At 32.1% G+C, this 26,980-nt stretch overlaps 1 protein-coding gene across 1 annotated transcript; it reads left to right on the top strand.

Annotated features, from left to right (window-relative positions):
* Positions 1 to 1,049: 1,049 nt before the first annotated feature.
* Positions 1,050 to 4,314, top strand: HELRODRAFT_171891 (hypothetical protein; the record flags this gene model as incomplete). Its single annotated transcript, XM_009018573.1, has 2 exons — positions 1,050 to 1,814; positions 4,309 to 4,314. 2 exons carry the CDS (start codon positions 1,050 to 1,052, stop codon positions 4,312 to 4,314), a joined length of 771 nt encoding a protein of 256 aa, XP_009016821.1.
* Positions 4,315 to 26,980: the final 22,666 nt, after the last annotated feature.

Genomic DNA, 26,980 nt, shown 5'->3' with positions numbered 1-26,980 from the left:
GTGGTTGCTAGGTTTTAAGCTATGGAAAACCAAATGCTCAATATTAATAAGCAAAAACTGGTTTTACACACTCTTCCAAGGTTCAGAGAAATAAACGCCAAACAAACATCGCGTATAATATGAATGCATGCCTAATGACCTATAACACATAAAACATGTGATAGGCGGGCATCTTATTGTCATATTCGAACCCAGTCACTGCACGCACTGCGAGACAGCACCAAACACCAGACGACTTTAACCACTAGACCATCACGCCGCCCAAATACCAAATGATAACCTTTTTTGTTTAAATAATTTTTACAAAATAAACGCTATGTCGTTAAAATACATTTTATTACGGTTTTTTAAATCCAGTAGGTGCGCAAATAACAGCATCTAACAGTTGCATCTGCGAATGAGGACAAATTTGGACAGAACTTATCTACACAGACTCCAGATACATGTGTTATTATTATTGATTTTCATTTTGAATGATACATGATGAAAAATAAAAACGAACATAAATAAACCTTACATTACAAACATGAGTGAATAAAGAGCGCAAACAACAACACACGTTTAGACGACATTTTCCCCGAGATCGGGGGTTGCCGTTTGGCTACCTATGATGAAACCGAAATACCCCTCGACGCCATTCCATCATAAGTAATTTATTTGGCTAATTTTTATGCAGGACGCCCTTCCTTACGCAACCACAGTTATAAGCGGTGGGCCTAGCCTTTGATGATCCAACATCACTCACAAGGCAGTGAGGGTCAGTTTAATGTCATAACCAGGACAAGAGCGCAAACAAGCAGACATAAAATAAAACATTGAATTTTAATAAAGTCATCATCAACCATGACCTTTCAATGGAAGATAAAATAAGTAACAGGAAGATTTTGGAAGAGAAAAAAAAAAGAAATTGGTGAAAAAGATGATGTATCAAAGTGGTCATTCAGACTGAAGGGCGTGCCAGGAGACTTTTATGTTATTGCTTTCAAGAAGCAAAATTTACTAAAGTAAAAAATTCAAGTTGCAATAATAGTAATAATTTAAGTGTCATTATGACTAATGTTGACTCAATAACAAACAAATTTTTTGATCTAAAAATTTTTCTACAAAGTTTGGATGTTGCACCTGATCTAATTGCTTTGAGTGAAGTTAATCCTAAAAATTTCAATCAATGTAGAGTTTTATCAGAGTTCTGTCTGGATGATTACTCAATCATTTCTTCTGGTTTTGCTGAACAACACAGAAGAGGTTTAATGTTGTTTTGTAAGAGATCATTACTATTAACTGAAATAAATTTAAATTCATCATTCAAAGAGTACATAATAGTTAAACTATGTGTTTCTAATAGAGTTTTAAATATTCTCTTTGTTTATAGAAGTCCAAACTCTAATGTTGGAAATAATGATCTTTTGCTGAAGTTGATAAATGATGTGCTGGCATTACCTGGTGAAACCCTATTGTTTGGGGACTTTAATTTTCCTGACATTAACTGGGACACGTCCAGTTTTAAAGGTAATGATGAGAGGGTTGAAAACAAATTTTTGGATCTTCTTAAAGATAAATTTTTAATACAACACATCAGTCATCCAACAAGATTTAGAGATGGTCAGACATCAAATATCCTGGATCTGGTGATTTCATCCCAGGAATTTATAAATAACAGCATACATTACCCACCTCTAGGTAACAGTGATCACTCAATTTTGGAATTCAAGTTGACTGGTTTTTGTTGTTCAGCCATGGAATGTGATAAAAAGTATTGTTTTGATTTGGGTGATTATATAAATTTTAGAAATGTACTGGGGGTCTTCTTGCAGGTTCCTACTTCTTGGTGTGGTGATGCAGAGGATAATTGGAAATTTTTCATGGACCAATTAGTCACTTGTTCTCAAAAGTTTGTTCCGATGAAAAGAAGAAGAATATATTGCAATTTTAAAATAAATGAAGAACTAAAATCTCTTATTAAACAAAAGCATTTGATTTGGAGATCAATTTACAGATACGGTGAAGACAAAATGGACAAATATCGTTCAATCAGAAATGAGATAAAGAGACTCGCCAGTGTCTTGAAAAATCAATATCAGGAATCTATTGCAAGAAATTTCAACAGAAATCCAAAATTGTTTTGGAATCACGTAAAAAAAATCACTAGGCGTCATGAGGCTATTGGTACTCTGTCAATTGATGGGAGGGACGTTACCTGTGATGATGAAAAAGTTGAAGCGTTTGCAAGTTTTTTCTCTTCCGTTTATGAATTGGATTCAAATTTTGAGAGCCAATTTTGTGCTATAATTGGAAATTCCTATCCGACTATGGACGATTTATCTATTGATGAAAATATGATTCTTTCTAAATTGAAACAACTAGTGACAAGCAAATCAGCGGGACCGGATGAAATTCATTCCAGAATTTTATGGGAAATGAAAGATTTTGTTTCTAAAGGTTTGTGCAGAATTTTTCAACGTTCATTGGATGAAAGTGTGGTATTTGATGATTGGAGAATTAGTCACGTTGTTCCCTTGCACAAAAAAGGACGCAAAGATTTAGTTCAGAATTATCGTTCAATTGCGCTTACATCAATTTGCTGTAAGATTCTGGAGTCATTAATAAAAGGTCACATTATGGATTATTTTCTGAAAAATAATTTGTTTTCAAGTAATCAATTTGGCTTCATCCCAGGTCGTTCGACGGTTTTGAATCTTTTAAAATTTTTGGACGTGGTGACTGAAGGAGTAGATCGTGGTTACGAGGTTTGTGTGGCGTACTTGGACCTCGAGAAGGCGTTCGATAAAGTATCCCATAGTCGTTTGTTGTTCAAGCTTGAACAGTATGGTGTGAATCATAAGATAGTAAAGTGGATTGATAAATATCTTCAGGGCAGGGTGTTTCAAGTCAAGTTAAACAACACTTTATCGAAACCAAAACCTGTCTTGAGTAGAGTCCCTCAGGGTGATGTTCTAAGTCCTCTGCTATTTCTCATCAATATTAATGACGTTTCTTCCATTTGTGATAATATGTTCCTTTTCGCTGATGACGCAAAATTATTTAAAGTAATAAAGTGTGAGGAAGATAAAATAAATTTTTTGAAAGATTTTGTGAACATGATGAATTGGTTTAAAACTTGGAGGTTGAAGTTGAATTCAAACAAATGTCAGCTCCTAAGAATAGGATCGAATAAACCAAGCCCGCCATTTACTATACTAGATGATGATGGTTTGACGTTTCAGTTACCTGAGGTTGAGGAAGTATCTGATCTGGGGGTTATTATTGACAACAAGTTGAAGTTTAAAAATCACGTGCTAAAGATAGTTCATAAAGCAAATAATATGCTTGGAATTATTGCCAGAAATTTCAAACACCTTTCCGAGGCAGCATTTGTAACCTTGTTTAAGTCATTGGTTCGTTCGCACCTAGAGTACGGCGTACAAGCATGGCATCCTTATAGAATTGGTTTGATAGATGAAATTGAAAAGGTTCAGAGAAGAGCTACGAGAACCGTGAATTCTTGCAAGGAACTTCCATATGAAAATAGATTAAAGAAACTTAATTTGCCCTCTCTTGCCTACAGGCGTCGTAGAGATGATCTCATATTGCTGTATAGAATAATCCATGGGGAATTTATGGAGGATATCAGTCTAAGGGTAATGTTCTCTTGTTATGATTGAACTCGAGGTCACAATCTGAAGTTAACTACAGGTGCTTGCCACAAAGACAGTAGGAAGTATTTCTTTTCTAACAGATCAGTTGATGATTGGAACAAATTGCCCTCAGCTGCTGTAAATTCATCCTCTCTATGTGGTTTTAAATCGGCAATAGACAATTTTTTGGAGATGTCATGTTTGATTGGAGGGTAATATGTTTGATAATGTCTGATAATTTCTGATAATCTCAATAATATTGTGTCTTTTGTTTATTTTCCTATATTTATAAATTTAAATTTTCGTTGACTCAATTTTTTTTTATATTCTCTGTTAAAAATCCCTTTGTTTCGGTTCGTTTTCAATTTTGGTTTTTTATTATATTTGTGATTGTATTAACTAGACAGATTTTGTTGTTGATTCAATTTCCTGTTTGATTGCCACTGTAATGACTTTGTTAAACATCTAATGAAGCTAACTCATTTAATTTTATAATGACAATTTGATTTTTATCTTAATCAGTTTTTAATTTTTAAGGGTTTATTTTTGTTACTTTTGATTTTTCGATTTTTATTTGGTTGGCAATGGGCTATGCCCGAGCTATTTCTAATAATAATAATAATAAAATAAAACACATATATAAACATACATAAATAAACACGTTTATAAACAGACATAAATAAACTCATTTAATTAGCCACAAATAAACGTTTAACTGACATATATAGATACACATAGCAAGCTGCATGTAATGTTCCTTCCGAGGTTGCATATACAATACAAGCACCATCATTGTCGTCGTCGTCATCATCGTCGTCGTCATCATCGTCGTTTTCATCATCGTTATCAGCAGCAGCAGCATCTTCCTCAGCCTCCTCTCGTTTGCTAGCGAGATGTGATGTTATGTCTCTGCGGTAGGCAAACAATGAAACAGTAGCACAATGCAACAGCCATTATTGAATGAGTGTTTGTGTACGTACATTACATACAGATGTACATTGTACATACACACGCACACACACACACATATAAATATATATTTATACATACATATATTATATACATATATATTAATACATACATACATAAATATATATATATATATATATAATTTTTATATACATATATATATGCACCTTGACATACTAAAACCAGTACACGTGGATACAAATGGATGGATTTTAAGCCTGTGTACACTGCACAGTACACAAGAGGGTACTTATTTTATTGCGTACATTTGCAAGGTCGTGCGTACCGGTTACAAATGTATGTATGTATGTATGTATGTATGTATGTATGTATGTATGTATGTATGTATGTATGTATGTATGTATGTATGTATGTATGTGTGTGTGTGTGTGTGTGTATGTGTGTGTGTATGTTAAAACCAAAACATGATGAGTGACACTGAACCGTCAAACATCAAGTAACAAATGGATTAACACTTTGATTTGTCGTTAATTGCACATGTCGGCATTCAGTTGGATATTTTCAAGCACACAGACACGCAGGAACTGCTGCAACAAGCAATAAGAAATTTAAGGGTGTTGGGGTCCATCGGGTCGAGAACCTCGATACATATTGGCAAGAATTCCATCGAGGGGAGGGCGTTCCCATATTTTTTCATTTTCTTGTCCGCTGCCCTGGCCGCGGCCAAACCGCATTCTTTACTTGTCAGGTTTACGTATCGTTCGGCGAGGGTGCCAGGGACCGTAACATCCCACGCCAAACATCTGCCAGCTCTCCAAGGTATTAGTGTGCATCCGTCCGGGCGCCTACCATCATGCGCAGAAATGCCGGATGGTTCCTTGAGAACCGGGATTGAAGCCTTGGAGAAGAGCCGACAAATGTATTCGTTTAGCGCTGAGTGACGTAGTTGACGGCCCCCACCCAGGCGACAAACCAAACCGTGGTGCCTAAACTCGTCCGCCCCTGCGCCACATCGGCACGTGTATTTATTCTGAATGACCAGACCAAGTCTGAAGCCAATGGCAAATCTCACAGACTCGTCGTCAAGCCTGGTGCCCACAGAGGTGTTAGGCCACGATCTCAACCACCCACAGCTGGCAACGCTGGACATGGCCAACAAACGAGCGGTGGAAATGTCGTCGCCGCATGAAGAAAACAAATTTTGAAAATTTTTTTATATTCTTCGTTCAAAATTTGGACGTGCGTACGGTCCCCCGGGGCGGACACTGGGGGAAGAATATCGCGGCAACGAAAAAACCGGTGGAGCAGGGAAGACTGCAGGTCGAGAGTGGCAGCGGCAGAAGAATTATAAACAACGGGAGCCAGCTGAACCACGCTAAGCAACCCCAGCCCACCAAATTGCACCGGAAGCTGAGCCTGGGACCAACCACTGTTGGTCACTTGAACATTGCAAATCGACGACAGGACAGTGCGCAGGGCTCCGTAAAATTCGCCCAATTTAGAAGGGTCAATGTGTTTGGATGTACGCAGGAAGTACATCAATTTGGGCAAACTGAGGGCATTGCGGATAATAGTCAAAGCATTATGGGCCGAAAGACAAGAAACACGACCCAGGGCGAATTTAAGCTCAGAGAGCTTTTGGTCAAAAAACTTTATTTGATAATCGCCCTCGACCAAGGGTGTGCCTAAAAAACTCAGTTCTGATGCACCAACTCTGGGTATTCCAGTCAGCGCATGTGGCACCTGAAATAAACTTTGGCAGTGAAGTTTGCATTTTTTAATGTTTAACTCTAAACCAATTGCAGCGGAGTTATGCTTCAAATATTTGTAGCTATTGGCCAGAGTTGGGCCGTCCGAAGCAATGCTGATATCATCCAGATAAGCGCCAACGAAAGTGGACGAAGCTTTCTCTAAGAGTGGATGAAAAGAAGATATATATATATATATAATTATATATAGTTTGAGCTAGGTAAATAGGTAAATTAATTATATATTCGAACACTTCCTAGCAATGGCCACTGTTTAATCTCTTTATTACATATGGATAAGATACATAGATACATAAACACACACACACAAATGTGCTCAAACAAGCACATACACACATAGATATATATATATATATATATATATATATATATATATATATATATATATATATATATAAGAATATTTGTACACATTTATGTGTGCCTCTACTACATCTATCGCGCGTGTATATTTTTTTTATTCACGAGAGCTCAAACAGGGTTGATTGCCCGCTGTTAGCAGAGGAGTGTGTAAAAATGTTGTTGTTGTTGTTGTTGTTATTATTAACTATTATTATTATAATTAGTATTTTTCTGTTAATAAATGTTTTTATTATTTTTTAACTAGTAGTGGAAGTAGTAGCAGCAGAAGCAGAAGCAGTAGCAGCTGTGGTAATAGTAAAGAAAAAAAGACAGCGTCAATCACATAGATTATATAGCTTAAAATACAGAACATCATAACAACGATAATGAAAGGAATAATAATAATGAAGATGCTACTACTACTACTACTACTACTACAACCACTACTACTGCTACTGCTACTACTATTACTCCTACTACTACTACTACTACTACTACTACTACTACTACTACTACTACTACTACTACTACTACTACTACTACTGCTACTACTATTGCTACTTTTTATAATAATAAAAAATTATTTTATTTATATGGATTTTCTAAATCTTCTTTTTATTATTTGTTATTATTATTATTGTTGTTGTTCTCATTCTATTGTTATTGTTGTTATTACTTGTTAGTAATAAAATAGCGAAGACAAAGACGCACATTGTTGTATTGTTTTAACTCAACGATCTCACACAGATTTTTGATAAATTGTATTTCTCTTTCTCTCACTTTCTTTTACTCTCTCTCTCTCCCTTTCTTTCTTTCTCTCTCTTTCTATCTTTCCTTTTCTCCTGCTCCCTTTCACTTTAGAATTTTGAAAATCATCTCTACGTTGGGTCCGTCATTGGCTTTCTTTTTCTTTAACTTTCTCTCTTTCTTTCTCTCTTTTTTTCTTTCTTTCTTTCTCTCTCTCTCTCTCTCTCTCTTACATACACTATAGAATTGTAAAAGTTATCCCCCCACCGTAAAATTCATGGACAGCCACTGGATGAAATGTAGGTCTCTGGTTTGGTAGGGATATATTTTTGTTCGGTGTGTAGTTGTGGTTTTTGTTGTTTTTAATTTCTATGCAAATTTTTGGAGAAGTTGTTGTTGTTGCTGCTGCTGCTGCTGCTGTTGTTGTTGCTGTTGTTATTTTTGTTGTTGTTGTTGTTGTTGTAGACTCTGTGTAACAGCAGTAGTAGTAGTGGCAGTAATACTATTATTGTTATTAATATTATCATTATCATAATCTTTTGGAGTTTGCAGCTTATCAAGAGCTGAAGATACTGTTGGCAAATACCCAGAGCTGACTGACAGACTGACCAATAAAAACTCTTCCTTCCGCCTCCTTTTTTACATTTATTCAAGCAAAATCGCTTCTCATGATTGAAGACAGAATACAATGTAAAATCTCTTATACAACTATAATGTTTACGTGTTGCTTTTGTTTTTATTTATAGTTATTATTTTATCACTCATTATTATTATTATTATATTATTATTATTGTTGTTGTTGTTGTTATATTGATGCTATTAGTGTTGTTATTTGTTGTTACCCTTTGTTGTTGATTTTTTGTTTTCGCTATTGTCGCCGCTGTAGGTACTGCCATTGTTGTCAGTGAAGGGATCGTTACAGCAGCAGTAGTAACAATCGAATGATCATTATTAATGATATCGTTATTGTCATCAGCTTGATGTTCACATAGTTAGTGACAGCGAATGCACTTAAATGCATTTGTACCAATTCATACTGAATGCTTTTTTATAGCAAATGAGTGAAAATGTGATATGACATGATGGGTATATTATTATCTCTGTTTATCATTTTGTTATTACTACCCATTAACTCAGTTCTTCATTGTACCCCATCGTATAAACATCTCGGTCAGTCCTACCAATATAACCATTAGCGATAGCAAAAACAAAAGCAGCAGCAGCAGAAGCAGCAACAGCCACTATATACGTCCACACCCTCCTCCCAAACGACAAACAACAACATCAACAATCATCGACACGCAACAATCGCCACAGCTATGCACACATGTATGCATAATTAGACTACGATTCATTGTACATAAATATACACACATACACACACACGTACGCACGCATATTAAGGAACGCACACGCACGCATACACACGCATACAAAGACATACATTTAAATCACATTTGAATATTCTTTGATACCTAGAAGCATATTATATTTATATTGATACAGACATACGTACACATGCAGACACATAGAGATACACATACAGACACACACATATATACACCACGCACACGCAAACAAATTGACGCACACGCACACACTGACATATCGGATGGCATCTCATATAAATCATCCTCAGATCCAATTGTTTAGCAGCTACTTGTACAAATTTTTAAATATAACATATTTATTTATATATAAAAAAATAGAAATAATAATAATTATTATTACAATTATTATCTATATAACGCCCTTTTAAAAGCCAGAGGTCTTTTCAAAGGCGCATTCTATAGTTCAATCTTTCGAATATTACAAACGGTCAATAGCAGGCAAAAAACTTAACTAACAACAAAAAAACTTCACAACAATGTCTGCAGGCAGAGGCGCGCACAGACTTTTTTACTGCTGCTGCTGCTGCTGCTACCACTGCTACTTCAAATAATAATATAAATAATAATAATATAAATAATATGTTATAAATAGCATGACAATTACAGCAATTGTCATGCCATCAGCGATTGTGTAAGAATTATTTTAAACATTGAATGAATTCTAACGAACAATTAAAATGCTTCGAACAAAACAACAAAAGATGATTAGGCATCATTAACAAATAAACTAACATCCCACACACACATACATACTCACCAACACGCACAAACACACACATACACATACACACAAACTACATGTGCTGACAAAACTCATGATAAATAAAACTTTAAATTTAAAGTCTCTCATTGTCGAAGTCGAAATAACACACATTTTAAAAACACAGACAAAATCACACTGGCAAACCTACACACAAACACACACACATACATACATATATACATGCGTACGTATATACATACATACATACATACACACACACATACATACATACAAAGTAATAAAAACAGCAGCTACCATTGAAGTGTTGTGTGAACAATAATAATTATACGCGATAAACATATTGGGCTGCATTAAGGCTTTGTATGTCTATGCATCTACTTCTCGGTGTAGTTTTCCATACTTTTATATCTATGTATCACATCACAACGCATTACAGCATAGTTTTCAATAGTTTTGTATCTATGTTTCACAACATAATTTAACTTTTTAAACTTTTATACCTATGTATCACATCTTAAAACAGCTTATTTTTCACAACAATTATGTATTTACGTATTGATTCCCACACTTTTTTTATCTATGTATCACATCTATTTTTTATCGATGTATCACATACATTTTTTATCTATGTATCACATCTATTTTTTTTAATCTATGTATCAAAGGCTGTAGTTATTATTGTATGTATGTTTGTTCTGGCAATATTATGGCGAATGAACTCAACGAATCTAAATTCACAACGCTTATTGAATCACACTGCAAAAATCACACTTGAGAATGTTCAAGTGTGTGTGTGTGTGTGTGTGTGTGTGTGTGTGTGTGTGTGTGTGTGTGTGTGTGTGTGTGTGTGTGTGTGTGTGTGTGTACTTGAAGTACAATTAAAACAATAACACATAGCAGACATCGCGTACATTGCCACTGAATGTTTAATTGTTCAGTCAGTCACTTGTTTCTATTGTAAACATTTGCTGCACGGGTTTGAAATGAAACGATTGCTGGCTATTGGTGGTGCTGCTGATGTTACGGCATGCTAGATGTTAGTCTGCTAAGCTGATTAAATTACTTATTAGTATTTCTGGCAAGTATGTATGTGTACTGTAAACTTATCATCATTATAAGGATATGTATATATATACACACATACAACATACATACACACAAGCACATACACACGCAAACTTTTTGAAATATGCGTCTATATGTATGTGTGTGTGTGTGTTTGTGTATATGTATATATAATTAGTAATGTGTATGGTGTGAGTAGAATGTGTGTATGTATTTTTATGACCTATGCCATACAAACAAATTGGTGGGAATTTTTTGTTATTTGTTATTATTAATTCTTTTTTAATTAAATTGTAATTTAATTTACAATAATCGTTTTAATATGTGTTAGAAAACGCATGTAAAATTATTGGTTTAGTGACTCAGTAATGTACGATGATTATAATCTGTTGTTACTGATGTTTGTTCCGATCTTACGTTACGTTAAAATGTACACATCACATTACAGTACATTACGTACAAACATCAACACACACATACACAAACACACACAACATACATACACACAAGCAACATACACACGCAAACTTTCATACACACAAACTCTGAGATACACACACACACACACACACACACACACACACACACACACAAACAAATTTTTACACACACACACACACTGAGATACACACAAACAAACAAACTCACACACACACACACACATATAATCACGATTGGCGCACTGAAGTCAATTACAGAGATGATCGTGTTTTATTGTTCGTAATAATTAATTAATTGGTTGGTTATTGTCGAAAGTGACGTAGTCATATTATATAATTAATAATAATAATAATAATAATAATAATAATACTAATAATAATAATGATAATAATAATAATAATAATAATAATAATGATGATGATGATGATGATGATGTCATTTGTGTAGCGCCCTATGCATAGCTTCAATTTTAGTTACTGTCTGGCTGGGCGATAAAGTGTCGAACCACGATTCCCACTCCTTAAACTGACAATTTTTCTACTCCGGCTCCGTGTAAAAATTTATGATCCCCGACTCTGGGTTTTGACTCCCAAAAAAAATTTTCCAACTTTTGCTTCATAATTTTATTTAAAAACCATTCTTAAATGAAAAATACTTTAAAAACATTTTAAAATAGTCATTGTAATTGTCCTTCATGGTAAAATTACTTAATATTTATTTTTTAAAACATAGTATTTAATCTTAAGATCAAAAAGAATTGAGTAGGCTACATGGATATGTCTTCTAAAAAACATGAACTTAAAAAAATATTTCACAATAAAAAAAAAACATTTTTAACACTTTAACAAAAGTCAACAGAGGATACCTGACTCCTCAAAAAATTCAGACCCTGGCAAAACTTTCCAACTTTGACTCCGACTATCTAGCGATGTAATGGCTCATAACTTTACGACGACAGAGTCAAACAAGCAAAGACTATTGACACAACATGCAATGGAGCAACACGACAATCTGCTGTCTATCGTTTTTTTTTTTAATTTTTCTATGATAATTTGGAATACAATTTATTAGACTTTCTGTTTTAACTTTTAATCCGGTGAATTTCAACAAGACAACACCAGCTATTGTATTCATACCAGGTTTTTCTAACTCTTTAAAATATTTTTCCTGTAACGGTTTATTGTAAACGTGTTCTTAGCTTAGTCTTTTTAAATTTTTCTTCAATTTTTCTGAATTATAATTATTATTTTTATTGTTGTTGTTGCTTTCATTATTATTATTCTCATAATTTTCGATAATTCTTTTAACAAGTTTCAACAACTCAAAGCAGTAACAGTGCCTAATTTAATAAGACTCGTAAACATTTGTAGATGAACTAAATTGTTACTCATCTAATGTTTAGATGGCTAGATGTGAGCGTGCGTGTATGTGTGTATGTATGTGTATGATAAACACATACATATACTACGTTTGTGTATGTATGTATGTGTTTATCATACACAGACATACACTATGTGTGTGTGTATGTATGTGTGTATGTATGTATGTAATAAACCCATACATTAACTATGTGTGTGTGTGTGTATGTATGTTTGTGTGTATACAAACACATGTCTATAGAGGATGGTTATAGATGAGTTGATGATCAGATGAAAATTATGTATAATATTGATGACGAATTGACATTTATGTGTAATTGTTTTCATGATATATATATATATATATTATATATTATATATATATATATATATATATATATATATATATATACATATTAACAATGAATATTAATAATGAATATTAATAATGAATATTAATAATGAATATTAATAATGTACAGTAATAATGTACATTAATAAATAATAATGACAACAAAAATTAATAATAGTGACGATAAAAACTCAAACAATAATTAACGGGCTGAGAAGTTAGCAACATTAGCATAAATTATACGAGGAAGAAATTACTCAATAATAATAATAATAATAATAATAATAATAATAATAATAATAATAATAATAATAATAGTAATAATAATAATAAAATAATAATGAAAATAATAATAATAATGAAGCTTCGTACATGCGTGTATAAATGATGTTTACCAATCAACTTGCTTGCTGGCAATCACACAGATGTCAACAGGTCGGCATGTGATATATCTTGATACAAAGCATACAAACATACATATGATACAAGATACATAAGATACAAAAACATACATATGATACAAGATACCTACACATGATACAACTTGATACATAGCATACAAACATTGCATATGATACAAGAAACATAACATACAAAGCATGCATATGTACAAACTAGATAGCATACAAAAATGTACAACCTTGTATACATACGTACACAAATATGCATACAAAACATATCAGTCTAAAATTAATACACTGAAAAAACAGTTGGACATATATTCATACAGACAAACAAACAGACTTACAAATATATAAACAAACAAAGAGAACCAATCATTAACATACACATGTACACAAACACACACACACAAGCACACACACACACACACACACGTGACACATACAACGATTATTATGCATGTAGAGACATTTTTTAGCTAGCATGAAAGTTAATAGATGCACATGAAAGCGTCCTTACTGTTGGTTGATGTATCTCTATTTATAAATCCATAGAAGATGATTATTTGCATGTGTCTGTTTGCGTCTACGAGCGATCTATTGTTAGCCGCTACGTAGACGAATGATGAGCTGATGAAGGCTTCATAGTTCATCTTAGGTTATAATATTTTAAATTACCTTTCACCCGACTTCGAGATGCTAGTATAAACGTGTATAAAATTATGGTTGAAGCTGTCGTAGGTACGATTGTTAAGCATTTTCCGCATTTTCAGCTTTCATCAGTTTCTGGTTCGGGTTTTCAATATTTTGATAAATATATTACCCTTTACGTACAAACATACGTATATACTTATATATATATATATATATATATATATATATATATATATACGGAGAAGTGTGCGCCTCCAGTTGGCGGCGTACAAGCAATTGTGTTATTATCATCTTGCATCAAAACAATGCACAATAGCAACAGATGTATTGTATGCGTGTACGGATATACATACATACATCCATACATTTATACAAACATACATACAAACAAACATACATACAAACATACACATACAAACAAACATGTATACATACATATACAATACATACATACATACATATACAATACACACGTAAATGGACGTATATACAAATTATACACTTGCACGCTATACACCAGCAACAACAACAATACAAGCGCAATTTCAAGTAGCGCTCACACACAACCACCACTACTTACCATCGTCATCATCACGTCGCTCTTCTCCCTCATCATCTTCATCCTCCTCATCACCATCCTCCTCATCTTCGTCTCCTTCCTCTTCATCATATTGTTCGCAAGTTGTTCGGCGCACAATGCAAATAAAGGCGTACATTACAATATACAATGAGAGATATCAGGGTGAATTTTTAGTACGTATGTACATATGTATGTATTGTATGTATTGTATTTATGCATGTAGTATGTATGTAAGTACGTACTTATGTATGAATGAATGACACTGAACAGTATGTTATATATGTAATGTATGTATGCATTGTATGTATGTATTTTGTATGAATTATATTCTATGTATCTATGTGCGCATGTATGTATGTATGCATGCATGAATTGTATTGTATATATATCTATGTATTTACGTATACACGTACGTATTTATAAAGGTATGCATGTATTGTATTGTGCATATATACAGTATATATATATATATATATATATATATATGTATATATATATATATGCATACATACATGTATTGTATTGTACATATATACAGTAGATATATATGCGTACATGTATTGTATGTATTGTCTGTAATCTCTGTATGTATACAATGTTTGTATATGTACGTGTAAATAATTGCATTGTCGATATTTTACTGCGTTATCAGGATTGGAGTTTTATACCAATGTTATTGTTAGTATTTGTATTAGTATTGTTTGTATTGTATTGTATTGTTAGTATTTCTATTAGTATTTGTGTTGTGGTTACTACTGGTATGACTATTGTTATCCATGTTACATACACACACACGCACACGCACACGCACGCACGCACGCACATACAAATACATATACACACAAACAATTGTTACACATATACATACATTACATTACATACATAATCTACAAAAAAAACCATAATTACTGCATTATAATATTATACTTCAATTCTACTGCAATTATGAAATCAATTTGTCACTAACATACAAACACACACACACGGACGTATATAAATATATATACACACAAACACACACACACACACACACACACACATATATATATATATATACATGTATACATACATTTATACATTTTACCGCAACACACAATTCGTTGTTAATGTTTTTATCTACTCTACCAGCGTTAAGTTCTCTATTCTATTGTAACCTCTGTGCTATTTAACAGTAATAATAATAGGACAATAGGTGAGTGTTAGTGTTTTATATTATTTTCTACTACTGCTTATAATTAATTAATTAATTAATTAATTAAATGTAATTAACTATAGCTAATATTATTATTTAAAAGGTTTGTTAATTATATTCATTAGAGTTTATGTTTCAAGATCGCTTATATAATCTACAATGTAGTTTCTACATACATATATATGCATATAATATATATTATAATTATATTATTATTATGTTATATTTGCTGGAAATTTGGCGCGATATTTAGTAGTGGTTTTTTAAAATAACAACACCAACAACAGCAACAGCAACTACAACAATGGGAACGCACTTCTTATAATAATATAATTATAATGATTTTATATACACATTCAATATTAATAATATTATTATTACTGATTTTATACCCATTTAATATTATCATTATTTTTTTTTATTTCCAGTCATTTATTTGGTAAATTAGAAAATCACCAGGAGCAGACCACCTTAATTATCATTATTATTATCATTATTATTATTTTTATTATTATTATTATTATAATGGCGAGCATCGTAGACTACTTTCTCATTTTAATTCATTTTATTTTATTTTATTTCATTGAATATTTATTTCGCCCCTTTTTTGGAAAAAATAAAAGAGTTCCTGTTATTATCATTATTATTATTATTATTAATATCACCTCATAATGTAATTCAAACTATAACCGATAATTTTCTTATTTTTTTCCCCTTCAGATAGAATTTAACAACTGAAGCAAATAGTATAAAAGAGGTCGTATTTGTCAGTGGCAATGGTCTGTATCCAGAGGAGATAGCCCAAAAAAAAAAGAGTAACTATGATCAAACTACATTCACTCATTTATGGAACACTATTTAGTATATTTTATTGCTAATTTTATTGTTTTATGATGTATGAATATTATTTAACATACACACACACACCACACATATATATATATATATCAAATCAAATCAAAATTTTGTATTTATATAGCGCCAATTATTATTGCTTCTATATATATATATATATATATATATATATATATATATATATATATATAGATGTAAAATAAATAATAATAATCATAAAAATAATGACAACAATAATAATAATAGCTGCAATAACAGCAACAATGGCAACAATAAAACCCTGTAGTTAGTGATTGCTTTGTTGTCTTTGTTGCATTGTTACTGGCTAAAATGCATTATACATTGTACATTGTACATGTTGTTGTATTGTTGTTTACTGCTGTTGTTTTATTGTTGTTTTATAATTGTTGTAGTTTATTAGTTTATAATTGTTGTAGTTTTAGTTTATTATTGTTTTATTGTTGTTTTATTAATGTTGTAGTTGTTTCATTATTGTTGTTGCTGTTGTTGTTGTTATACACAATGCATACGTATAGCACACACATATTATATAACATATGTTACTCTGTGAGTGAGTGTGTGTGTGTGTGTGTGTGTAACAATAATAATAACAATAATAATTATAATAATAATGTAACAAGACCAACTCTGTTAACATATTTTGAAAAATTTGAATGATGCAAAAATGATATTTGTATGATAATATTGATGCAATGAAGTTGCGATGATGATAATGCTGATGATAATGCTGCTGCTGCTGATGATAATGATGGTGATGATAATGATGGTGATGATAATGATGGTAATGATAATAATGATGATAATGATGATGACGATGACGACGAATGTAATAATTTTTGTAACTATGCTGATCAGAATTTTAAATGTTGACAATGAAAATAAAGCACAATGATGACGACGATGAAGATGGAGTTTATTAGAATGTTTAAACTGATTGGAAGGATTAAAGTGGATAAAATGATTAAATAATATACTATTTATAATATAATATAATAATAATATAATATAATATTTATAATATATGTAATTAAATAATAATTATATAAATAATGATAATAAGACATAATGAGAAACATAATGACGATGACAATGAGAAGAGCGATGATGATTATTACAAAGATAATAAATATATTATGACAGAATAATTTGAAAAATGATGAAGTTGATGATGATTACTTTTGATGAAACAACTGATAATGATGATAGCATTAATACTGACATATGATGACGACGATGATGATGATGTATGATGGCGATGATGATGATATAGGATGATGATAATATATAATGATTATGATGATAGATGATAGTGATAAGGGATGAGGATGATGAAGATGAGGATGGTGAGCTATTGTCGAAAACAAAGGAGAAATAATTTACTTAAAGGATGATAATAGCAAAACAACTTGCTGTCAATGTTGATTCTACATTCATTATTCATAATCATCGGTTAAACAAGTATTTTTTATGGATCTAAACACACACACACAAACACACACACATACATATACACACAAACACACACATACAAACATGTATACACAAACTCAAACACACACACACATACAAACATGTATACATCTAAATAAACATAAAGTCTTAAACCCGTAAAAACAAATTAACATTTGGACTAACTTGCATACATACATACATACATACATACATACATACAAACAAATACACACACATACATAAATACATACATACATGTATATATATATATATATATATACAAACATTTATACATACGTACAAACAAACACATACAAACATACGATGATGACAATACATGTTAATGATAATTGCCATTCGTTATTCTATGTATAAGATTTGAGATGAAGCCAGTTATTACCTTTAGACCTCTGTTTCGTTGCATACATCTCATCATGTTATCTATAATTTATATTGTGTGCTTATGTGTATGTATGTTTGTTTGTGTGTGTGTGTGTGTTTGATTGTAAGCACGTATGTATGTTTGTATATTCATTATGTATGTCTGCACAACACCTCAAGCACCTAGGATTTTAAGGTGTCATGTTAATTTGTATAAAAATTATTGCAAGGTCGTAGAGTGGCTTGAATATTTTGGGAAGTAAACTATGAAAATAATTACGATAATTATGTTGTTGATGATATTGATGATGATGGTGATGATGATGATGGTGACGCTTATGTGATGATGATGAGGATGATGATGATGATAATGAAGATGATGGTGGCGATGATGAGTGCACTGGCTTAGATACTGTTTGTAGTGATTGTAAAAACTGATGAGCGACATTTAAAAAAGGCGGCAATGATATTGCAGCAGACGACGACGACTTCAGTGATGATGACGATGATGATGAGGCTGCAAAAACGTGTTATATGATGATGAAGCCGATGATGATGATGATGATGATGATGACAACAATGACGACGATGATCACGTTGCTACAAAAGCGTATTATATGATAATGAAGCTGATGAAGATGATGGTGATGATGATGATGATAGGGGGTTTATTGATTTTTGTTGCGAACAGGTGAGCATTTGTGATATAGCCTGAGATTTCAATTAGCTATTCATTCTTCTGTCATTCATACATTCATTTATTTACTCATTCTTTCATTCATTCATCCATTCATTCATTCATTCATTCGTTCATTCATCCATTTATTCAATCATTCATTCATTCATCCATTTATTCAATCATTCATTCATTCATTCATTCACGGACTTACCTTGTTTTTCATTCGCTCATTCATTTGTTAATTCACTCACTCACCCATTCATTCACTGACTGACTCACTTTCTTTTTCGCTCCCTCATTCATTCATTCATTCATTTTTTTAATCTCTCACTCGTTCATAATTTCGTCATTCATTTTGCCATGCATTCATTCATTCATTCATTCAATTATCATCACTGCCATTGTTTAGTTACTCGCATACTCTTATATTAGACAACGGATTATTTTAATTATAATAATTGTTCATTCCTTCATTTCTATTTCTTCATTTACTCATTTGTTTCTCTCTCCTTTCTATCTCTTTGTTTCTCTCTCTTTCTCTCTCTTTCTTTCTTTCTCTCTCTCTCTCTCTTCTCTCTCTCTCTCTCTTCTCTCTCTCTCTCTATATATATATATATATATATATAACTTTTTTCTCTTTCTTTATCTCTCTCTCTTTTTAACATAACTTTCTAACTATTCACCCATCAGCCTATCTTTATTTGTTCATTCGTTTTATTGTTATTCAATCAATCAGACGCAAACACTAACACACACACAAACACAAACACAGATGTATCTATAATTATAAATAAACCAATAAATAATTATACCTATTATTATTATTATTTTTTTTTTGTTCTGTTATTTAATATCCACTTCCTCTTATGGAATTCTATTACACATAACAAAATGTGTTTATTCGATGTATGCATATATATATATATATATATATATATATATATATATATATATATATATATATATATACATGTATGTTTGTATGTGTGTGTAATGGTGTATGTGTGTATATATGTGTGTATTTGCCTCTATAAAGTTTAAAATATGTGTGTATGTAAATATTTTCATAAAGAAATTGATTTTTATTAGGAAAGTCCATACGTGAATAATGACTTAAATGATTGTATGTATGATAGTAAGCTATGTTTGTCATTTGTGTATAAAGTTGTGTAGCGATGGTGTACCGGTAAAGCGCCTGCCACTACTACTGCAAGACCAGATTCGATTGCATGAAAACTCTCGCCCATCATATACACTGTGTGTGATGAGTTGTTTTACGTGTATTCAAATGCACCGCGCGTTTGATGTTAGTACCTCTGAAATATATTGAAAAGTGATTTGTATTATAACTATATGTATGTATGTTTATGTGTACGTGTATATGTATGCGCGTATGTATGCGCGTATGTATGTGCGTGTATATGTGTGTGAATGAATAAATTTACGATCATACAAGTTGCATTGTAAAGTTCAACCGCCTAATTTTTTGCGTGTTAATACGTTATAACTTATAATTTTTGCGTTATAGTTTACAATTGGAGTTGTTAATATTTATTATTATTAATCATTTATCATTGTTATTATTATTATTTTGGAAAAAATGGCTATCGCCTATTATTTAAATTATTCATATCGTTTATGTAAATCATCTGTTGTGGGCTTATTATTTTTTTTATATTAATTTTTCAAATAATAATAATAACAACAACAACAACAACAATTAAAATGATTATTATTATTATTGTTGTTGTTGTTAATTTGACCTTTGAACCGCTTACATGGTGCTGTAATCAGCATTTTATTGTGCTGTTTTGTTGTTGCTGGATGCCGCTGCTGTTCTTTTGTTTATTCAAGAGTGAATAAAATTAAAGTCTGTATTGTTTTTGTGGGAATGTTGTGTTTGTATGCGTGTGCGTGTGTGTTTGTGTGCGTGTTTGTGTGCGTACGTGTGTTTTTATGTTCATAAATTAATGTTTTTTAATTATAATGCTAATTTTTGTTTTTTGTTGTAAGGTTTGGTTTTTGTGTGGCATACTGTGTTGTGGTGTGTAGATTTCTATTGTTTGATAGAAAATGATACATGAATTTTAATGCATTGTACTGTATTGTATGGTTTTGTATTGTATTGTATTGTATTGTATGGTTTTGTGTTGTACTGTATTATATTGTATGGTTTTGTATTGTATTTTATGGTTTTGTATTGAATGGTTTTGTATTGAATGGTTTTGTATTGTATAGTATTGAATTGTATTGTACTGTATTCGGTTAGTTTATGTGCGGATAAAAATTGTGACATTTGGCATTGTACGGTCTGTTTTATGTGAAATTTTTTTAAAATTTAAGTGTCATAATTATTATTATTATTGTTGTTTTGTTGTTGTTATTATTATTAATTATTTTATAATAAAGTCAATTAGTTAAATTAATGGAGTTTTGGTGTGTGTTTTATGAATTTAAATTAAGCATGTTGGATTTTTTTTCCTTCACTGCGCACACACACACACACACACACACACACACGCACGCACACAGACACACACACGCATATTATTTTTATTCTCATTCTTACCTTAAACAATCAACTGCAATGTATAATTGACACAAAGACGTGATTGAAATTTTTTTTTCTATTCAATTCATATCGTTTGCAATTGGATTGTTAAACGTCAATAAAAATTAACATTAACATATAAACATTAATAATGATAATAATATCAATAATAATAATTATTATTTTTTAAATGTCCGAAATGACGAGTTATAATATATCAATGGCTTTCCATACATTTCCATATCTATTCACTTTAACCAATTTCTTTTCCATATTGTTGCTATCTATGGACACATTGAGTAAGCGATATAAAAATTAATGCCTAGCGTACTATATTTATGATATCTTTGTTGTGTAGGCGATATCTACGTCGATGGCGTGCCATAGTTTTCATGTCTATGTGTCCATGGCTTTCCATGCTTATATTGTCTATGTTGGGTGGCATTGTTTGTTGTCTTTGTCCGTTACTGGCCGAGATCGTAATAAGATTCGTGGCTTCCGGGCATTCGTTTGTTGTTTCACAAATCTGCGTGTATATTAAAATGGCAGAATTACTAACAATAACAATTACGAATATACACACACACGCAATCGCACACACACACACACACACACACAACTTACACATAGACACACAACTCACACACACATAAAAATACTCACACGCACACATAATAAGTAGGGACATCAATGCAATGCATATTCTCACTCAAGATTAATTCAAAGTCCACTCTCTCTCTCTCTCTCTCTCTCTCTCTCTCTCTCTCTCTCTCCCTCTCTCTCGTTGAGTGAGTTTGTTGTTTGTTTGCTACTGAACGATTTTTCTAAAGAAGAATAGAACGTTGGTAGGCACACAGGAGCAGACATATAGACAGTGAAACAGACAAAGACAGACAGACATCTAAGCAGACAGACAAACGAACATACTGTCAGACAAACAGACATACAGAAAAATTTCATTTATTTATTTTTATTTATTTTAGATTTTATAATTTAAATTTCGTTTGAGTGTTAAGAAGAGTGTTTTTTCAATTTATTTTTATTTTATAAACCTGGACTAAGACGCTGTTACTTTCTCTCTCTCTCTCTCTCTCTCTCTCTCTCTCTCTCCCATCTTTCTCATATTTCTCTTTCATCTCTCTCTTTCTCTGTGGTGTATATGATGTATTATACGTAAATATATAAAAACTTGCCTATGAAGCATTACCTGCTCAAAACAATAAAAATATTCTTTTAAAGCACCTTAATGATTCAATGGTAAAACAAGGGCGTTCTAGCTATCATTCAGTTCGCAGCTGGTTATCGCTGCGCTATTTTAATACCAGCTAGCTGTACTTTTCATTGTGCTGATGATAAATGTATACACGTGGTGTAGACTGCATGTGCCTTACGTACCATTTGTAAATAGTAACGCTTCTTTTATTTATTTTGTTGTTTAGTTGGCCGATTGACTGGTTAGTTGATTGGTTAGTTGATTGGCTGATTGATTGGTTAGTTGGTTGGTTTGTTGATTGATTAGTTGGTTGGTCGATCGATTGATTGGTTGGTTAATCCAGTTGCTATTGTATTATTTATCGCTCATCTCATTATCCCTTCAAATAATGGGCGTGGCTGCTTACTTACCCACACACATAGCCACACACACGCGCGCGCACGCACACACGCACATACACACATAATCACTTACACAAACACACACACACACACAACCACCTACACAAACACATGCACACACATAACCACCGAGACAAACACACACATACAAACACATACACCCAACCACACAAACTTTTTTTATACATCATGTGTATGTGTTGGCATAACGCAACATGTGTATATATAGAGGCGGTTTGGGGTCTGGGTCTTTCTTTATTAATTTTATTGTTTTTGGTATAGGTTGTTGTTGGTTAGTTCTCTCTTATTTTAGAGCTTTGGACTTCGTATAATTAATTTACCCACGTGTTTTTTTTTCAAATTTTTTCATATCATATTAAGAAGGGTTTTATTATTTTAAAAGTTACAGTTGGATATTGCAAATTGTAGCCCTCATAACTTGGGAAGCATTCTGACAATGTAAGTTCTCTTGTTTTGTACATGCTGTTGCAATGGTGGGGTTTTTTAATATTTTTAAACTTATCAATATTATTATTATTACAGAAATAGTAGCAGCATTATTATTTTTGTTACTATTTATTATTATTATTAGATTTGTATGAACTTGATCGTCTTTGAATAGTAGTATTCTGATTACGCCATAGTAGTATATTGATTTTAGAATATTTCGCACTGATCACCAATTAATAATCCAAATCATCAACAACCTCCTACATTTTACAACCTACAAGTTTGGTAGCTAGGGCTTATTATTACTAAAAATGTGACGCATTTTTATAACCATCTTAAAACCTCTGCGTATATGCTTCTATAATCTAACTAGCTAAACTAGAAACAACAAATAGCCCCCATGTTATTTACATTGTTACTAACACAAATACTTATTCATGCGTACTACATAACTTAGCTAGCAGCAGAATTTTCATTTATTTTCAAGCATTCAGATAATAAAGGTAAGAGTGCGAAAAAAGATAATATCACACGAGGTAAGGACATGTAAGAATATATAGGTAGGTCTCTTTTGTACTAATTTCAGTTTAATTTATTCACACACAACACACACACACTCACACACAATAATGTTTGTAACGTACGATATACGTGTAGAGTAACTAAAATAACGGTGTTGTAATGGCTATGTCGACTGACCCTTCTGTTGCATTTAGCGGATTGGAAAACAAGAGGATCTCAGCCCATCGGGTACGATCTGCTGTGCGTGATGCACAAAATCACGTTCATTCACATGCACTGTGTGGTGTGTGTTCTTAAGCACAAAAAATTCTTCACTATCTTTTGATCTATCTGAAAGTGTTCAAAAACCAATGCTGACTTCAACAATGTATAATAAATAAATGAATAGATAGTTAAATAGATTAAATTAGATAGTTTAATTAGTTATTATAAATATTATATTATACTATATTATTATAAATATTGTATTTTATTATTTTTTTATAATATGAAACAGAGTAACAGTGAATATTAATTTCGCTCAAAGTTCTATGCTCTCTAACGCATGGGCGAAGCACGTGTTTACTTGTAAACATTAGCATATGAAAATTATATGTTTACACTTTACAGCACATACATACGCATATATATATATATATATATAATTCGCATATATATACGCATATATATGTTGGTTAAAAACCATAATTATATATATATTTTGTTGAACTGGATCGAATTTACTAGGTTGAGTTTGATCGAATTCAACCAACAAATTTACATACTGCACAGATACACAGATGTGTGTGTATATATATATATATATATATATATATATATATATATATATATAAGTGTGTGTGCTTAAGAGAGAGAGAGAAAATGTGTGTACGCGCGCGCCTGCAAATTGTTGACATTGACAATTATATTAAGCTACGCGGGAGAAGTTTTGGGAAAAATCGAAATAGACCTATTCGCGGGTGAGTTTGTTCTTCAATGTCTATTTAAAAGTTGACAGAAATTTTGTACTTAAAACAGAATTCAAATTATAAGTAATTATCAAATCATTCCAAGTTTGCGGTCCATTGCATGATGTGTGAAAAAATAAACTTAGCCTTTTAGATTTATTACAGCGAGTTATATTTTTGGGTCTTTGTTCGAAATCAAAATAATAATAATTAGAAAAGGTTTTCTGTAACAGTCCAGCATAAAACTTAAAGATAAAACATGTACAAAGATACGCATGGAGTTTCTAGAAGTTCAAATTACGTGTCGAAACAAATAGCATTTGTGATGGAGCATCGAATTTCTAGCAGTAATTGTTCTCACAGCTTCCTTCATAAGCACTTGTTGTGGATAAGTTGGCGCCAAAATGATATTGCCGTAGATCAGGTGGACAAGCAGAAAACAAATGGAGCTGTGCAGAAGTTTCAATATACATCTCGGAAGGAAAAATTCCACTCTGTTGATTGCGCCCAAGGGTTTAGATATTTTGTTTGTTACGCAACTTAAACGCTTCTCGAATGTTAATTATTGTCTATCACGATTCCTAGGAAATTTGACGAATTAATTTCTTTTCTAGTTTCATCGTCAACAAAAATTTTACACGGCTCTTTCTGATTCAAATACTGGACAGGTCCATAAACTATAAATTCAGTTTTTTCTTTGTTGAGAGTCAACCTGTTGTTTTTGAACCATTAAACAATTGGCCGAGCATTATTATTAACCTGGTGGTTAACAACATGATGGCTCGTTTGTAAGTTTTTCGTTCTATCAATAATTGATTGAATGAGGGAGTGATAGATTTAATGGGTTATTGAAAGCTGAAGTAAAATAAGGAGAAAGAGTTTTAATTGAAATAATGAGATGGATGATGAATGAATGAACAAACGAACGAACGAACAAAAGAATTGAATAAACACGATTCGTATCGTACAAAAGAAGAAATAACAAGAAGAAATAACAATTGAACGAGTAAACATCATTCTCTTACTTAATTGTATGCTGGCTGTTCTACTCTTCTGCCTGTAGCTACCATTATTTTATTCAAAGTAATTTCAACAGGTAGTAGTTACTCACGCGCTCACACACACACACACACGAGGTAGAAATAGGTTCTTTCAAAGCACATTGTCGAAAGTAATAAATTAAATATTAAATCAATACAAATCTATGAAACGATCTGTAAAAATTACTTCCATGATTACTGAGTTTGCTAGTTATTTTAGTATTACTAATACTAACAACAGTATTATTTTTTTATTATCAGTAGTATTAGTAGTATTATGATACACTATTAAGTTAAAAAAAATTTGTTCAAAACAAAATATATCTAGCTAGGTACTCCGCAAAGACAATTTTACGTCACCGGTGAACGATCTTGGTGTGATATTGGATTCACCTCTGTCATTGGAAGATCATGTAAAAAATATCTGCCGGAAATGTTTCTATCAAATTTATTAAATCAGAACTATCAGAAATTTTTTTTACACTGGAGTCAGCAAAAACACTTGTTCACCGTTTTGTCCGTTGTAGAGTTGACTTCTCCAACTCGATAATGTATGGAGCCAATTTATTTTTACAGGACTCACCCCAATCAATACTAAAAGCGGCAGTAAGAAAGAAAGCCGGCGTTTCAAAGTCTCACTCCATTTCGGTCTACATGCGTGATGAGCTTCATTGGTTGAGATATCCCCTAAGGATTAGGTTCAAAATCGCTCTCTTGGTCAGAGACTGCTTGACTGATGATGCACCGGTCTATTTGAATGAGCAACTGATGCCGGTTTCGAAAGGTACATGGACGTGGTCAATTTAGGTCGTCAGACCGTGGCGATTTGGTCATTCTGTCAATCCGTTCCTCAGATTTTTTTCTGGTGTCAGCTGGAATATGGAACT

Source organism: Helobdella robusta (genome assembly GCF_000326865.2).
Source record: "Helobdella robusta unplaced genomic scaffold HELROscaffold_22, whole genome shotgun sequence".
In the NCBI taxonomy this organism is placed as follows: domain Eukaryota; kingdom Metazoa; phylum Annelida; class Clitellata; order Rhynchobdellida; family Glossiphoniidae; genus Helobdella; species Helobdella robusta.
This window is presented reverse-complemented; position numbering and strand designations above follow the sequence as displayed.